General features: G+C 53.8%; 1 protein-coding gene across 10 annotated transcripts in view; it reads left to right on the top strand.

The window, feature by feature from the left end:
* spega (striated muscle enriched protein kinase a) overlaps positions 1–14,736 on the top strand; it is a 705,926-nt gene that overhangs the window by 609,496 nt on the left and 81,694 nt on the right. For all 10 annotated transcript variants that reach the window (XM_073046262.1, XM_073046259.1, XM_073046255.1 and 7 more), the window contains 2 exons: positions 11,840–12,008; positions 13,517–13,616. In XM_073046262.1, coding sequence (XP_072902363.1) covers positions 11,840–12,008; positions 13,517–13,616 — 269 coding nt within the window. The remainder of the gene's footprint in view (positions 1–11,839; positions 12,009–13,516; positions 13,617–14,736) is intronic.

The following is a 14,736-nucleotide window of genomic DNA, read 5'->3' on the forward strand; positions in this document are numbered from 1 at the left end:
CTGACCACATCCCAGCCAGGCCTACACTAAACCCTCGAGGCAATGACTGACCACATCCCAGCCCGACCTACACTAAACCCTCGAGGCAATGACTGACCACATCCCAGCCAGGCCTACACTAAACCCTCGAGGCAATGAGTGACCACATCCCAGCCCAACCTACACTAAACCCTCGAGGCAATGACTGATCACATCCCAGCCAGGCCTACTTTAAACCCTCGAGGCAATGACTGACCACATCCCAGCCCGACCTACACTAAACCCTCGAGGCAATGAGTGACCACATCCCAGCCCGACCTACACTAAACCCTCGAGGCAATGACTGACCACATCCCAGCCCGGCCTACACTAAACCCTCGAGGCAATGAGTGACCACATCCCAGCCCGACCTACACTAAACCCTCGAGGCAATGAGTGACCACATCCCAGCCCGACCTACACTAAACCCTCGAGGCAATGAGTGACCACATCCCAGCCAGGCCCACACTAAACCCTCGAGGCAATGACTGACCACATCCCAGCCCAACCTACACTAAACCCTCGAGGCAATGACAGACCACATCCCAGCCAGGCCTACACTAAACCCTCGAGGCAATGAGTGACCACATCCCAGCCCAACCTACACTAAACCCTCGAGGCAATGAGTGACCACATCCCAGCCCAACCTACACTAAACCCTCGAGGCAATGAGTGACCACATCCCAGCCCGACCTACACTAAACCCTCGAGGCAATGAGTGACCACATCCCAGCCCGACCTACACTAAACCCTCGAGGCAATGAGTGACCACATCCCAGCCCAACCTACACTAAACCCTCGAGGCAATGACTGACCACATCCCAGCCCGACCTACACTAAACCCTCGAGGCAATGAGTGACCACATCCCAGCCCGACCTACACTAAACCCTCGAGGCAATGAGTGACCACATCCCAGCCCGACCTACACTAAACCCTCGAGGCAATGACTGACTACATCCCAGCCCGACCTACACTAAACCCTCGAGGCAATGAGTGACCACATCCCAGCCCGACCTACACTAAACCCTCGAGGCAATGAGTGACCACATCCCAGCCCAACCTACACTAAACCCTCGAGGCAATGACTGACCACATCCCAGCCCGACCTACACTAAACCCTCGAGGCAATGAGTGACCACATCCCAGCCAGGCCTACACTAAACCCTCGAGGCAATGAGTGACCACATCCCAGCCCGACCTACACTAAACCCTCGAGGCAATGACTGACCACATCCCAGCCAGGCCTACACTAAACCCTCGAGGCAATGAGTGACCACATCCCAGCCAGGCCTACACTAAACCCTCGAGGCAATGAGTGACCACATCCCAGCCCAACCTACACTAAACCCTCGAGGCAATGACTGACCACATCCCAGCCCGACCTACACTAAACCCTCGAGGCAATGACTGACCACATCCCAGCCCGACCTACACTAAACCCTCGAGGCAATGAGTGACCACATCCCAGCCAGGCCTACACTAAACCCTCGAGGCAATGAGTGACCACATCCCAGCCCGACCTACACTAAACCCTCGAGGCAATGACTGACCACATCCCAGCCAGGCCTACACTAAACCCTCGAGGCAATGAGTGACCACATCCCAGCCAGGCCTACACTAAACCCTCGAGGCAATGAGTGACCACATCCCAGCCCAACCTACACTAAACCCTCGAGGCAATGACTGACCACATCCCAGCCCGACCTACACTAAACCCTCGAGGCAATGACTGACCACATCCCAGCCCGACCTACACTAAACCCTCGAGGCAATGAGTGACCACATCCCAGCCCAACCTACACTGAACCCTCGAGGCAATGAGTGACCACATCCCAGCCAGGCCTACACTAAACCCTCGAGACAATGACTGACCACATCCCAGCCAGGCCTACACTAAACCCTCGAGGCAATGACTGACCACATCCCAGCCAGGCCTACACTAAACCCTCGAGGCAATGACTGACCACATCCCAGCCAGGCCTACACTAAACCCTCAAGGCAATGAGTGACCACATCCCAGCCAGGCCTACACTAAACCCTCGAGGCAGTGACTGACTACATCCCAGCCCAACCTACACTAAACCCTCGAGGCAATGACTGACCACATCCCAGCCAGGCCTACACTAAACCCTCGAGGCAATGACTGACCACATCCCAGCCAGGCCTACACTAAACCCTCGAGGCAATGACTGACCACATCCCTGCCAGGCCTACACTAAACCCTCGAGGCAATGACTGACCACATCCCAGCCAGGCCTACACTAAACCCTCGAGGCAATGACTGACCACATCCCAGCCCGACCTACACTAAACCCTCGAGGCAATGACTGACCACATCCCAGCCCAACCTACACTAAACCCTCGAGGCAATGAGTGACCACATCCCAGCCAGGCCTACACTAAACCCTCGCGGCAATGACTGACCACATCCCAGCCAGGCCTACACTAAACCCTCGAGGCAATGAGTGACCACATCCCAGCCAGGCCTACACTAAACCCTCGAGGCAGTGACTGACTACATCCCAGCCCAACCTACACTAAACCCTCGAGGCAATGACTGACCACATCCCAGCCAGGCCTATACTAAACCCTCGAGGCAATGACTGACCACATCCCAGCCCAACCTACACTGAACCCTCGAAGCAATGACTGACCACATCCCAGCCAGGCCTACACTAAACCCTCGCGGCAATGACTGACCACATCTTGGCCCAGCCTACACTAAACCCTCAAGGCAGTGACTGACTACATCCCAGCCCAACCTACACTAAACCCTCGAGGCAATGACTGACCACATCCCAGCCAGGCCTACACTAAACCCTCGAGACAGTGAGTGACCACATCCCAGCCAGGCCTACACTAAACCCTCGAGGCAATGACTGACCACATCCCAGCCAGGCCTACACTAAACCCTCGAGGCAATGAGTGACCACATCCCAGCCAGGCCTACACTAAACCCTCGAGGCAGTGACTGACCACATCCCAGCCAGGCCTACACTAAACCCTCGCGGCAATGACTGACCACATCCCAGCCCGACCTACACTAAACCCTCGAGGCAATGACTGACCACATCCCAGCCCGACCTACACTAAACCCTCGAGGCAATGAGTGACCACATCCCAGCCCGACCTATACTAAACCCTCGAGGCAATGACTGACCACATCCCAGCCCAACCTACACTAAACCCTCGAGGCAATGACTGACCACATCCCAGCCAGGCCCACACTAAACCCTCGAGGCAATGACTGACCACATCCCAGCCAGGCCTACACTAAACCCTCGCGGCAATGACTGACCACATCCCAGCCAGGCCTACACTAAACCCTCGAGGCAATGACTGACCACATCCCAGCCCGACCTACACTAAACCCTCGAGGCAATGAGTGACTACATCCCAGCCCGACCTACACTAAACCCTCGAGGCAATGAGTGACCACATCCCAGCCCGACCTACACTAAACCCTCGAGGCACTGAGTGACCACATCCCAGCCAGGCCTACACTAAACCCTCGAGGCAATGACTGACCACATCCCAGCCCGACCTACACTAAACCCTCGAGGCAATGAGTGACCACATCCCAGCCCGACCTACACTAAACCCTCGAGGCAATGCGTGACCACATCCCAGCCCAACCTACACTAAACCCTCGAGGCAATGACTGACCACATCCCAGCCCAACCTACACTAAACCCTCGAGGCAATGACTGACCACATCCCAGCCCAACCTACACTAAACCCTCGAGGCAATGAGTGACCACATCCCAGCCAGGCCTACACTAAACCCTCGAGGCAATGACTGACCACATCCCAGCCAGGCCTACACTAAACCCTCAAGGCAATGACTGACCACATCCCAGCCAGGCCTACACTAAACCCTCAAGGCAATGAGTGACCACATCCCAGCCAGGCCTACACTAAACCCTCGAGGCAATGACTGACCACATCCCAGCCCGACCTACACTAAACCCTCGAGGCAATGAGTGACCACATCCCAGCCCGACCTACACTAAACCCTCGAGGCAATGAGTGACCACATCCCAGCCAGGCCTACACTAAACCCTCAAGGCAATGAGTGACCACATCCCAGCCAGGCCTACACTAAACCCTCAAGGCAATGAGTGACCACATCCCAGCCAGGCCTACACTAAACCCTCGAGGCAATGACTGACCACATCCCAGCCCAACCTACACTAAACCCTCGAGGCAATGACTGACCACATCCCAGCCAGGCCTACACTAAACCCTCGAGGCAATGACTGACCACATCCCAGCCCAACCTACACTAAACCCTCGAGGCAATGACTGACCACATCCCAGCCAGGCCTACACTAAACCCTCAAGGCAATGAGTGACCACATCCCAGCCCAACCTACACTAAACCCTCGAGGCAATGAGTGACCACATCCCAGCCGGGCCTACACTAAACCCTCGAGGCAATGACTGACCACATCCCAGCCAGGCCTACACTAAACCCTCGAGGCAATGACTGACCACATCCCAGCCAGGCCTACACTAAACCCTCGAGGCAATGACTGACCACATCCCAGCCCGACCTACACTAAACCCTCGAGGCAATGACTGACCACATCCCAGCCCAACCTACACTAAACCCTCGAGGCAGTGACTGACCACATCCCTGCCCAACCTACACTAAACCCTCGAGGCAATGACTGACCACATCCCAGCCCAACCTACACTAAACCCTCGAGGCAATGACTGACCACATCCCAGCCAGGCCTACACTAAACCCTCGAGGCAATGACTGACCACATCTTGACCCAGCCTACACTAAATCCTCGAGGCAATGACTGACCACATCCCAGCCCGACCTACACTAAACCCTCGAGGCAATGACTGACCACATCCCTGCCAGGCCTACACTAAACCCTCGAGGCAATGAGTGACCACATCCCAGCCAGGCCTACACTAAACCCTCGAGGCAATGACTGACCACATCCCAGCCCAACCTACACTAAACCCTCGAGGCAATGAGTGACCACATCGCAGCCAGGCCTACACTAAACCCTCGAGGCAATGACTGACCACATCCCAGCCAGGCCTTCACTAAACCCTCGAGGCAATGAGTGACCACATCCCAGCCAGGCCTACACTAAACCCTCGAGGCAATGAGTGACCACATCCCAGCCCAACCTACACTAAACCCTCGAGGCAATGACTGACCACATCCCAGCCAGGCCTACACTAAACCCTCGAGGCAATGAGTGACCACATCCCAGCCCAACCCACACTAAACCCTCGAGGCAATGACTGACCACATCCCAGCCCGACCTACACTAAACCCTCGAGGCAATGACTGACCACATCCCAGCCAGGCCTACACTAAACCCTCGAGGCAATGAGTGACCACATCCCAGCCCGACCTACACTAAACCCTCGAGGCAATGAGTGACCACATCCCAGCCCAACCTACACTAAACCCTCGAGGCAATGACTGACCACATCCCAGCCAGGCCTACACTGAACCCTCGAGGCAATGACTGACCACATCCCAGCCAGGCCTACACTTAACCCTCAAGGCAATGACTGACCACATCCCAGCCAGGCCTACACTAAACCCTCGAGGCAATGACTGACCACATCTTGACCCAGCCTACACTAAACCCTCGAGGCAATGACTGACCACATCCCAGCCCGACCTACACTAAACCCTCGAGGCAATGACTGACCACATCCCAGCCAGGCCTACACTAAACCCTCGAGGCAATGAGTGACCACATCCCAGCCAGGCCTACACTAAACCCTCGAGGCAATGACTGACCACATCCCAGCCCAACCTACAATAAACCCTCGAGGCAATGAGTGACCACATCCCAGCCAGGCCTACACTAAACCCTCGAGGCAATGACTGACCACATCCCAGCCAGGCCTACACTAAACCCTCGAGGCAAAGAGTGACCACATCCCAGCCAGGCCTACACTAAACCCTCGAGGCAATGAGTGACCACATCCCAGCCCAACCTACACTAAACCCTCGAGGCAATGACTGACCACATCCCAGCCAGGCCTACACTAAACCCTCGAGGCAATGAGTGACCACATCCCAGCCCAACCTACACTAAACCCTCGAGGCAATGACTGACCACATCCCAGCCAGGCCTACACTAAACCCTCGAGGCAATGACTGACCACATCCCAGCCCGACCTACACTAAACCCTCGAGGCAATGAGTGACCACATCCCAGCCCAACCTACACTAAACCCTCGAGGCAATGACTGACCACATCCCAGCCAGGCCTACACTGAACCCTCGAGGCAATGACTGACCACATCCCAGCCAGGCCTACACTAAACCCTCGAGGCAATGAGTGACCACATCCCAGCCAGGCCTACACTAAACCCTCGAGGCAATGAGTGACCACATCCCAGCCCGACCTACACTAAACCCTCGAGGCAATGACTGACCACATCCCAGCCCAACCTACACTAAACCCTCGAGGCAATGAGTGACCACATCCCAGCCCGACCTACACTAAACCCTCGAGGCAATGACTGACCACATCCCAGCCCAACCTACACTAAACCCTCGAGGCAATGAGTGACCACATCCCAGCCACGCCTACACTAAACCCTCGAGGCAATGAGTGACCACATCCCAGCCCAACCTACACTAAACCCTCGAGGCAATGAGTGACCACATCCCAGCCAGGCCTACACTAAACCCTCGAGGCAATGACTGACCACATCCCAGCCCGAACTACACTAAACCCTCGAGGCAATGACTGACCACATCCCAGCCAGGCCTACACTAAACCCTCGAGGCAATGACTGACCACATCCCAGCCCGACCTACACTAAACCCTCGAGGCAATGAGTGACCACATCCCAGCCAGGCCTACACTAAACCCTCGAGGCAATGACTGACCACATCCCAGCCCGACCTACACTAAACCCTCGAGGCAATGACTGACCACATCCCAGCCAGGCCTACACTAAACCCTCGAGGCAATGACTGACCACATCCCAGCCAGGCCTACACTAAACCCTCAAGGCAATGACTGACCACATCCCAGCCCGACCTACACTAAACCCTCGAGGCAATGAGTGACCACATCCCAGCCAGGCCTACACTAAACCCTCGAGGCAATGACTGACCACATCCCAGCCCGACCTACACTAAACCCTCGAGGCAATGACTGACCACATCCCAGCCAGGCCTACACTAAACCCTCGAGGCAATGACTGACCACATCCCAGCCCGACCTTCACTAAACCCTCGAGGCAATGACTGACCACATCCCAGCCAGGCCTACACTAAACCCTCGAGGCAATGACTGACCACATCCCAGCCCGACCTACACTAAACCCTCGAGGCAATGACTGACCACATCCCAGCCCGACCTACACTAAACCCTCGAGGCAATGACTGACCACATCCCAGCCAGGCCTACACTAAACCCTCGAGGCAATGACTGACCACATCCCAGCCAGGCCTACACTGAACCCTCGAGGCAGTGACTGACCACATCCCAGCCAGGCCTACACTAAACCCTCGAGGCAATGACTGACCACATCCCAGCCAGGCCTACACTAAACCCTCGAGGCAATGACTGACCACATCCCAGCCAGACCTACACTAAACCCTCGAGGCAATGAGTGACCAAATCCCAGCCCGACCTACACTAAACCCTCGAGGCAATGACTGACCACATCCCAGCCCGACCTACACAAAACCCTCGAGGCAATGACTGACTACATCCCAGCCTGACCTACACTGAACCCTCGAGGCAATGACTGACCACATCCCAGCCAGGCCTACACTAAACCCTCGAGGCAATGACTGACCACATCCCAGCCCAACCTACACTAAACCCTCGAGGCAATGACTGACCACATCCCAGCCAGGCCTACACTAAACCCTCGAGGCAATGAGTGACCACATCCCAGCCCAACCTACACTAAACCCTCGAGGCAATGAGTGACCACATCCCAGCCCAACCTACACTAAACCCTCGAGGCAATGACTGACCACATCCCAGCCCAACCTACACTAAACCCTCGAGGCAATGAGTGACCACATCCCAGCCAGGCCTACACTAAACCCTCGAGGCAATGACTGACCACATCCCAGCCAGGTCTACACTAAACCCTCGAGGCAATGACTGACCACATCCCAGCCAGGCCTACACTAAACCCTCGAGGCAATGACTGACCACATCCCAGCCAGGCCTACACTAAACCCTCGAGGCAATGACTGACCACATCCCAGCCAGGCCTACACTAAACCCTCGAGGCAATGACTGACCACATCCCAGCCAGGCCTACACTAAACCCTCGAGGCAATGACTGACCACATCCCAGCCAGGCCTACACTAAACCCTCGAGGCAATGACTGACCACATCCCAGCCAGGCCTACACTAAACCCTCGAGGCAATGACTGACCACATCCCAGCCAGGCCTACACTAAACCCTCGAGGCAATGACTGACCACATCCCAGCCAGGCCTACACTAAACCCTCGAGGCAATGACTGACCACATCCCAGCCAGGCCTACACTAAACCCTCGAGGCAATGACTGACCACATCCCAGCCAGGCCTACACTAAACCCTCGAGGCAATGACTGACCACATCCCAGCCCGACCTACACTAAACCCTCGAGGCAATGACTGACCACATCCCAGCCAGGCCTACACTAAACCCTCGAGGCAATGAGTGACCACATCCCAGCCCGACCTACACTAAACCCTCGAGGCAATGACTGACCACATCCCAGCCAGGCCTACTTTAAACCCTCGAGGCAATGACTGACCACATCCCAGCCCGACCTACACTAAACCCTCGAGGCAATGAGTGACCACATCCCAGCCCGACCTACACTAAACCCTCGAGGCAATGACTGACCACATCCCAGCCCGGCCTACACTAAACCCTCGAGGCAATGAGTGACCACATCCCAGCCAGGCCTACACTAAACCCTCGAGGCAATGACTGACCACATCCCAGCCCGGCCTACACTAAACCCTCGAGACAATGAGTGACCACATCCCAGCCAGGCCTACACTAAACCCTCGAGGCAATGAGTGACCACATCCCAGCCAGGCCTACACTAAACCCTCGAGGCAATGACTGACCACATCCCAGCCAGGCCTACACTAAACCCTCGAGGCAATGGCTGACCACATCCCAGCCAGGCCTACACTAAACCCTCGAGGCAATGAGTGACCACATCCCAGCCAGGCCTACACTAAACCCTCGAGGCAATGACTGACCACATCCCAGCCAGGCCTACACTAAACCCTCGAGGCAATGAGTGACCACATCCCAGCCCAACCTACACTAAACCCTCGAGGCAATGACTGACCACATCCCAGCCAGGCCTACACTAAACCCTCGAGGCAATGAGTGACCACATCCCAGCCCAACCTACACTAAACCCTCGAGGCAATGACTGACCACATCCCAGCCAGGCCTACACTAAACCCTCGAGGCAATGACTGACTACATCCCAGCCAGGCCTACACTAAACCCTCGAGGCAATGAGTGACCACATCCCAGCCCAACCTACACTAAACCCTCGAGGCAATGAGTGACCACATCCCAGCCCAACCTACACTAAACCCTTGAGGCAATGACTGACCACATCCCAGCCAGGCCTACACTAAACCCTCGAGGCAATGAGTGCCCACATCCCAGCCCAACCTACACTAAACCCTCGAGGCAATGACTGACCACATCCCAGCCAGGCCTACACTAAACCCTCGAGGCATTGAGTGACCACATCCCAGCCCAACCTACACTAAACCCTCGAGGCAATGACTGACCACATCCCAGCCCGACCTACACTAAACCCTCGAGGCAATGAGTGACCACTTCCCAGCCCGGCCTACACTAAACCCTCGAGGCAATGACTGACCACATCCCAGCCAGGCCTACACTAAACCCTCGAGGCAATGAGTGACCACATCCCAGCCAGGCCTACACTAAACCCTCGAGGCAATGAGTGACCACATCCCAGCCAGGCCTACACTAAACCCTCGAGGCAGTGACTGACCACATCCCAGCCAGGCCCACACTAAACCCTCAAGGCAGTGACTGACCACATCCCAGCCCGACCTACACTAAACCCTCGAGGCAATGACTGACCACATCCCAGCCCGACCTACACTAAACCCTTGAGGCAATGACTGACCACATCCCAGCCGACCTACACTAAACCCTCGAGGCAATGAGTGACCACATCCCAGCCAGGCCTACACTAAACCCTCGAGGCAATGACTGACCACATCCCAGCCAGGCCTACACTAAACCCTCGAGGCAATGACTGACCTCATCTTGGCCCAGCCTACACTAAACCCTCGAGGCAATGACTGACTACATCCCAGCCAGGCCTACACTAAACCCTCGAGGCAATGACTGACCACATCTTGGCCCAGCCTACACTAAACCCTCGAGGCAATGAGTGACCACATCCCAGCCAGGCCTACACTAAACCCTCGAGGCAATGAGTGACCACATCCCAGCCAGGCCTACACTAAACCCTCGAGGCAGTGACTGACCACATCCCAGCCAGGCCCACACTAAACCCTCGAGGCAGTGACTGACCACATCCCAGCCCGACCTACACTAAACCCTCGAGGCAATGACTGACCACATCCCAGCCCGACCTACACTAAACCCTCGAGGCAATGACTGACCACATCCCAGCCAGGCCTACACTAAACCCTCGAGGCAATGACTGACCACATCCCAGCCCAACCTACACTAAACCCTCGAGGCAATGAGTGACCACATCCCAGCCAGGCCTACACTAAACCCTCGAGGCAATGACTGACCACATCCCAGCCCGACCTACACTAAACCCTCGAGGCAATGACTGACCACATCCCAGCCCGACCTACACTAAACCCTCGAGGCAATGACTGACCACATCCCAGCCCGGCCTACACTAAACCCTCGAGGCAATGACTGACCACATCCCAGCCAGGCCTACACTAAACCCTCGAGGCAATGACTGACCACATCTTGGCCCAGCCTACACTAAACCCTCGAGGCAATGAGTGACCACATCCCAGCCCAACCTACACTAAACCCTCGAGGCAATGACTGACCACATCCCAGCCCAACCTACACTAAACCCTCGAGGCAATGACTGACCACATCCCAGCCAGGCCTACACTAAACCCTCGAGGCAATGACTGACCACATCCCAGCCAGGCCTACACTAAACCCTCGAGGCAATGACTGACCACATCCCAGCCAGGCCTACACTAAACCCTCGAGGCAATGACTGACCACATCCCAGCCAGGCCTACACTAAACCCTCGAGGCAATGACTGACCACATCCCTGCCAGGCCTACACTAAACCCTCGAGGCAATGAGTGACCACATCCCAGCCCAACCTACACTAAACCCTCGAGGCAATGACTGACCACATCTTGGCCCAGCCTACACAAGACTTTTAGTCAAGACTGATCAACACAGTCCTACCAACACCATGCTTTGGCCAATGAGTGACCAAGTCTCTGCCCCACCCACACTGCCCTCTAGCCAATAGCTGAGTGCATCAGCCACCCCTCCCCCCACACACACACACTCTCACATACGACTTCTAGCCAATTACTGACCACATATCTGCCCCACCACCCACACTAGCCTTTCAACCAAGGACAGACTTATGATCCCAAACATAATGACTTTCCAGCCAATTATTGACCAGCCCTCAGACCCACCCATTCTGAACTTTCCCCGCGTGACTGCTCCTCCAACAACCCATACAGTTTGATCACCTCACAGCTCCGCCCTCTTTGACCCTGTGGGCCAGTGAGTGACCATATTTCTCTGCCATTCTCTCTGTAGGACGACACCTTGCTGGAGGAGAGCAGTCACCTGTCCTTTGTGTACGATGACAGCGAGTGCTCCCTGGTGATCCTCAACACCACCGCGTCCGACAGCGGCGTCTACACCTGCACGGCCCGCAACCTGGCCGGAGAGGTGTCCTGCAAGGCAGAGCTGACTGTGCAGAAGGGTAGGACATGGGGTAACGCCCACTCACATGGAGGTGTCCCGCGGCACAGGAGACTGGAGATGAACCTGATTCACCATGCTACCTACACATACGGCATAGAATGTATAGTATAGAACATAAGGCTTAGAACATTCAACACACTGCATAGAATGTATAACATAGAACATACAATGTACAACAATAGGGGTGCTACTGTGGTTAGCGCAGCACTCTTATAGCTCGGGGCATTCCAGAGGTCAGGTTTCAGTTCTTGCACCGTCTGTTGAGAGTTTGTACATTTACCCTGTGAACCGTGTGTTTTTTCTCCACTTGATCCAGTTTCCTCCCAAAGATGTACCAGTTAGTAGATTAATTGGTCATTGTCAATTGCCCTGTGATTAGCCTAGTGTTAAATAAGTGGGTTGCTGGGCGGTGTGGGTCCTTGGGCCAGAAGGGCCTGTCTATGCTGTATCTGGAAATATAAATAAGTAAACAGACAAATAGATAGATAAACACACTGCAGACCCTTCATCCAACGATGTTGTGCCAACCCTTTAACCTACTCTAACCCTTCCTTTCCACATAATCCTCCATTTTTCTATCATCCGTCTGCCACTAATGTATCTGCCTTTACCACCACCCCTGGCAGGGTGTTCCATGCCAGCTCCCTTGTACTTACCACAGTCCCCGTAAAATCATTCCCTCTTGTATTAGCCATTTCCACCCTGGGAAAAAGTCTCTGATTGTCCACTCAATCTATGCCTTTATCATCTTGTACACCTCTCATCCTCCTTCACTCCAAAGAGAAAAGATAGAGTGACTATTTCTGTTCCCTATGAGTCTATGACTCTTTCCTTGTATGGTAACCCATGCATCTAAGAAACTGGTCCATTAAACCTTCCCTGAACAGTCTGTAGCTCAGTATCATGCATTGCATGATCAGGTGACACAGTTAGATAGATTTTTGCAGTAACAGTTTTGGGGAAAAGGCAGGTCAGTGGAGCTGAGCTCATGACCAAATCAGCCATAATCTTATCGAATGATGGAGGAGACTCCTGTTCCGAGTTCTTACAGAATGTCCTTATATTCTTATATTCAATATAAGTTGCTGTTTGCAATCTTTAAGGATAAAAATAAAGATCTTAAAGGTTAACTTTGATGGTCACATGTACATCAAAAACATTGCAACGTATAGCGAAGTGCACAAATATATTGTGTCAACAATCAACACAGTCTAGCGATGTGCTGGGGGCAGCCCGCAAGAGTCACCGCGCATGCCCACCGCATACTAAGCATAACCTGTACGCTTTTGGGGTGTGGAAGGAAACACACACAGTCACAGACAGAACGTACAAACTTCTTGCAGACAGCAGCGAGAATGGAACCCCGATTACAAGTGCTGTAAAGCGTTAAGCTAGCCGCTAAGGTTTCCTGTATTGGCTAGTGTGATGAATCGAGATTAAGAATGATTGATTGGCTGAGAGCAGTGTCGGATCGCAGACATTCCCTGATTCCCTCCTCTCTCCCAGGAAAAGCTGAGAGCACCGAAGCAATGGATGATGAAGAGACAATCCTACGGAAGATGAGACTGCTGACTGACTACTATGACATCCACCAAGAGATCGGCCGGTGAGTGTTCGATTAGAATAGATTTTTTTGTCCGTCACATGTACATCGAAACATGCAGTGCAATGTGTCAGTTGCGTTAACAACCAGCACAATCTGAGGATTCAGATTCATTTATTTATCACATGTATATCAAAACGTACAGTGAAGTGTGTCATTTAGTTCACAACCAACACCATCTGAGGACGTGGCTGCAAGTGTTGCCACACATTACGGCTCCAACATAGCATGCCCACAATGTTCAACAGAGTAATACAGCCAACAAACAACGAGAGTAACAGTAAAACAAACCAACAAGCCTCTTTCCCACAACCCCATCCATACACGCTGATGGGCCTCCAACCCCAGACAGGCCATTTCTGGGCTCCAACGTACAAATCTCTCTGCCCACTTATTTAACTAGATTCTGGGCCAGGTTTCTGCCGAATAACTTGCTCTAACAATTGAAGATTAGATTTATTTATCGTGTTCCTTAAAATATACAGTGAAGTACGTTGTTTACATTAACAGCTAACGCAGTCCAAGGATATGCTGGGTCAGCCTGCAAGTGTCGTCATACCTCTGGTGCCAGCTTAGCACGTCCACAACTCACTAACCCTAACCTGTACGTCTTTGGAATGTGGGAGGAAACTAGAGCACCTGGAGAAAACCCATGCCATTACCAGAATATGTACAAATTTCTTAAAGGCAGCAGTGGGAATCGAACCCTGATTTTCTGATCTGACTGCTATGCCATCATGCTGCCCTGCTAGAGGAATGATGCCATTAAGCTGGAAAGGATGCAGAAAAGATTTATGAGGATGTTGGCAGGACTTGAGGGACCGGTTTATAGGGAGAGGCTAGGTCTTTATTAGAGCATTGGAGATTGAGGCACAGTATATAGCAACATGAGGGATATAGTTGCAGTAATGCACACAGTCTTTTGCCAAGGTTCAGGGAATCAAGAACTAGAGGGCGTAGGTTTACACTGAGAGGGAAAAGATTGATAGGAACTTGAGAGGCAACTTCTTCACACACAGTAGGTGGTGAGCTTACAGAACTAACTGCCAGATGAAGTAGTTGAGACAGGCACAGTAACAACCTTTGGACAGATACATGGATAGAAGAGATTTAGAGGGAGATG

The sequence above is a fragment of the Hemitrygon akajei genome, chromosome 5, assembly GCF_048418815.1.
Source record: "Hemitrygon akajei chromosome 5, sHemAka1.3, whole genome shotgun sequence".
NCBI classification, from domain to species: Eukaryota; Metazoa; Chordata; class Chondrichthyes; order Myliobatiformes; family Dasyatidae; genus Hemitrygon; species Hemitrygon akajei.